Consider the following 3,925-nt stretch of genomic DNA (forward strand, 5'->3'; position numbering starts at 1 on the left):
CGAGGCGTCAGCACTGCACGGGGAAGATGGGCACCCCCTGCCCTCCGGGAGGCTCAGCGAGGAGCACGGATGCCCGGGGCCTCCGGAGAGGCCGGCGACCTCACCGCCTGCACCAGCTCCGTCAGCGTCCCGTCATCTGCCTGGATGGGCACAGCCAGCACATCACCATCTTCAGACCCTCGCCTTTGGTGCCAGAGATGCGGGAACTGGGTCAGCCCATCCAGGTTGGAGGTGAGGCCCCGGCAAGACAGCAGCCTGATCTCCTGCCTGGATGAGAAGGCAGGAGGCGGGCACAGAAAACATGATCTCACTATAAAATCGACAAATACCATTGGTGCGGGAAACAGCAGAGGCACTGAGGAACTCTTTTCCCTTCCGCGGTCTGTGCCGTATTCTTGGGGAACCACAAGTCCTCCCGACAACCCTTGTCGGCTTGGATCACACGTCTGCACCCAGCCTCGTGGACACATCCACTTAATACAGGTTACTTGACTGAGTGACTGGGAAAGAGCAGGAACAAAGAGAGGGAAATAAAGGGAAGAAGAGCTGAGCTGTTTTATATAATCCATTGTGTGGAAGGCCCGAGCTTCCCAGCTTTTGTGCTGATTGGGGCACAATTTAAATTTGACTTCCTGCCTCAAAAGAAATCATAGCACCAACAAACCAAATGCCTTGCACACTTTGCATTTTGGCAGGTTTGCATAGGACAGGGGCACCTGGCTGCTGGGGGCGGAGGCATCGCAGGGTTGGGAGGGGGCCGAGGAACTGCAGAGCTTGGAGGACAGTGCAGAGTGTTAGGATGGGTCAGCTAGTCCAGAGACTACAGGAGAGGAAGCTGAGGCCCAGACGCTCAAGATCACCCAGCTTGTTGGTGGCAGAAGTGGGAACAGCACAAAGATCTTCTGACCCCCAATCTTGAGCTCTTCCCAGGATTGCAAGCTGCCCCCTAAGAAACAATTCCCAAAGGGGACATGACTCCAGAGACAGGCTGAGCTTGGTCAGCTTCTGGCACAGAAGGCGTCCATCCCAGAGAGAGGGGAACTGAGGACACCCCGAGATCCTGCCGTGGCCTGCAGATGTGAGGGCTTCCCAAGGAAGCAGAGATACGGAGGAAAGTTTGGAGATGCACAGCCTGCAGCTTGGGGAAGAGACCCTGTCTCCAGGCTTCCCCGATGACCCTCCTTTGTACTCAGGCTTGGTGAGGACCCCAGTCTCCACCTCTGCTGTGGTCGGAGCTGGGGATAGGGTGAGAGTCTTGCTCTGGCTTCTGCTTTTTGGCTGCGCCTCCTGGTCTCCTGCTTGGATGGAGCCAGGAGGGTAAGAAGAATGGAAAGAGAAATAAAAGTAGCTGGAGGATGAAGGATGCCCATCTGCCATGTGGTGATGGGGCCTGAGGAGGAAGAAGGCTATGTAGGCTCCCAGCTAAGAGGCTGAATCGGGGCTCCCTGGCGTCCACAGGCCCTAGGAGCAGCCCGTGCTTGTGGGAGGTCAGAGAATAGAACAGAAACCTGAAGGACTTGGAGCCAGTTAAATCTGGGCTGAAGTCCTGCTGTTCTGGGTCAAATCGCCAACCTCTCTGAGCTCGCTCCATAACACGGGTAGCACTACCAACCTTAAAGGGTTCGAGTGAAGATTCAACAATAAAGTTCCAGCCCAGCTCCCGTGAAGCACCTCCACTCAGAGCACAGAAACTAGCACCATGCCCATGATCCTGGGTTACTGGGACATCTGCGGGCTGGTGCACGCTCCCAGAGTACACAGACTCGAACGATGAGGAGAAAAAGTACACAATGGGGGACGCTCCTGACTACGACAGAAGCCAGTGGCTGAGTGAGAAATCCAAGCTGGGCCTGGACTTTCCCAATCTGCCCTACTTAATTGACGCGGCTCATGAGCTCACCCAGAGCAATGCCACCCTTCGCAAGCACAACCTGTGGCGAGACAGAGCAAGAGAAGATTCGCGTGGACGAATTGGAGAACCAGGTTGTGGATGTCCGCTTGTACATGGCCAGGATCTGCTACAGCTCTGACTCTGAGAAACTGAAGCCTGCATACTTGAAGGAGACCCCTGAAAAGATGAGGCTCTTCTCAGATTTTCTGGGGAAGAGGCCTTGGTTTGCAGGGAACAAGCTCACCTATGTGGACTTCCTGGCTATAACATTCTGATGTGCACCGCATATGTGAGCCCAAGTGCCTGGATGAATTCCCAAACCTGAAAGACTTCATTTCCCATTTTGAGGGCCTGAAGAAGATCTCTGCCTACATGAAGTCCACTCACTTGCCTCCAGGCCCTCTGTTTCTAAAGATTGCTATGTGGGGCAACAAGTAGTGCCCTGGAACCAGGAGATGGGAGTGGGGAGCTGGTGCCCTGGAAAACAGCTGGATCTCCCTGCACCCAGAACCATCTGTCTTTTTCTTCCTCCTTCTATTCACTCTAGATGCCTTCTTGGCCCCCTTATCTCCCTCCCACCTCCCTTTTCATCTATCCCTTAAAGCTTCAGTCCCCACTTTTCTTCAGCAAAGTTCCTCCCCACCCTACATTGTCCCTCCTGCACTAAAGACAACCAGACGACCCTTCCCTTCCATGGTGCCTTCTGCTATGGGGAGCCCAGCCAGACCCCTGGCCCATAGAGCTCACTCTGAGCTCCCAGCCCTGCCCTGAAGACTGGAATTGGCCTGGTGTGCAGGCCCTGCTTCCTGGTGTGGTTCTGGCCCAGCCCTGTCTGAACCCCAGTAAAGCTTTAATCATACCTGCAGGAAAAAGAAAAAAGATTCAGCAATAAATGTACTAGAATCCCTGGAGCGTAGTAGGTGCTTCTAACTGCTAGTTCCCTTCCTCTCATGATCCCAGCTGGCCCAGCCCCCTCGTTTTGCCCTCCAGGCTTCTGAGAGCAGAGACCGGGTGACGTCCTCCAGGTGCCCCAGTTGTTCCGGCAGCGGAGGGCCCAGTGATCCTGTCCAGGGTCTTCTTCCTATGGAGCTTCCTGGAGTCACCGCCAGGCACCAGAGCCCCAGTCACAGACTCTCGGGCACATGTCTTAAAGACAATGATGCAAAGTGATCGCACAGCAGATCCCGGGGTTCAGGAGAAATGTAACTGTTGGTCTAAAGCCACAGGTCACCAATGCACAGCGAGGGGACACTTTGACCACGAGGGCCCTGAACCCCAGACCAGCTCGGACGGGCCTGCCCTTGTCTGGAGAGGTGAACAGGTCATAGTCTCGCAGGCTTGGTCCCTCTGCCACCTGCTGGCACATCAGTAAGAGACGGATTTGCAGGCAGACAGACGTCAGTTCAAATCTCAACTTTATTACCTTCTGGCTGCACGATGTGGGCAAGTGGCTTGATCTCCCTAAGACCAGCTCTCTTGTCTCAAAAGGAGGACGATGGCTCACTCGGAAGGCGGCCTCCAAGAGCAAGCTGCGAGAGGCGTACCATTTAATCACCGCGCAGTGGAGATGACTGGACAGTGCTTCAGATGATGGTGGTGTTAAGTGGCCCGACAACCAGACCAGTGACTGGTGGCCTTGACACTGTACTTCACTAATCTCTGACCTCTTCTGTCCCTTTGCCTCGCTTAAATCAGACCCAGTGCCATCAAGTCCCGATCTCTTGATGCCTCCTGTCAGCCTGACCCTCCACGGTCCCCGCATCTTCTGAGTGGCCCTGCTGGAAGAGACCCATCCCACCTGGCCGCTGGCTCACCTGGGGCACAGCAGGTAGGTCTCCCTCCTAGGGTGACTCCTTGGGCCAGGAGTCGGCGGTCCCTGGCAGGAGGGGGCCAGGGCCCCTGGAAGAGGGATGAACATCCTGCTTCTGGGGTCGGGCCTCCACTTGGGAGCTGGCTCAGGCCCGTCACCGGTCGCTCAGCCTCCCAGGGAGCCTGTCGTGTGGGGTGTGTGACCAGCCCTTTGACCTCTGTGTC

General features: G+C 55.8%; 1 protein-coding gene across 1 annotated transcript; it reads left to right on the top strand.

The window, feature by feature from the left end:
* Nucleotides 1-1,693: 1,693 nt before the first annotated feature.
* On the top strand, nucleotides 1,694-2,329 carry LOC307055827 (glutathione S-transferase Mu 1-like; the record flags this gene model as incomplete). The annotated part of the gene is given in 3 exon segments (XM_079708098.1): nucleotides 1,694-1,930; nucleotides 1,932-2,162; nucleotides 2,164-2,329. Coding segments are annotated over 3 exon segments (537 nt in total). The 5' UTR covers nucleotides 1,694-1,790.
* Between the last annotated feature and the right edge of the window lie 1,596 nt (nucleotides 2,330-3,925).

The sequence above is a fragment of the Hyperoodon ampullatus genome (genome assembly GCF_949752795.1).
Source record: "Hyperoodon ampullatus genome assembly, chromosome: 7".
Lineage (NCBI taxonomy): Eukaryota > Metazoa > Chordata > Mammalia > Artiodactyla > Ziphiidae > Hyperoodon > Hyperoodon ampullatus.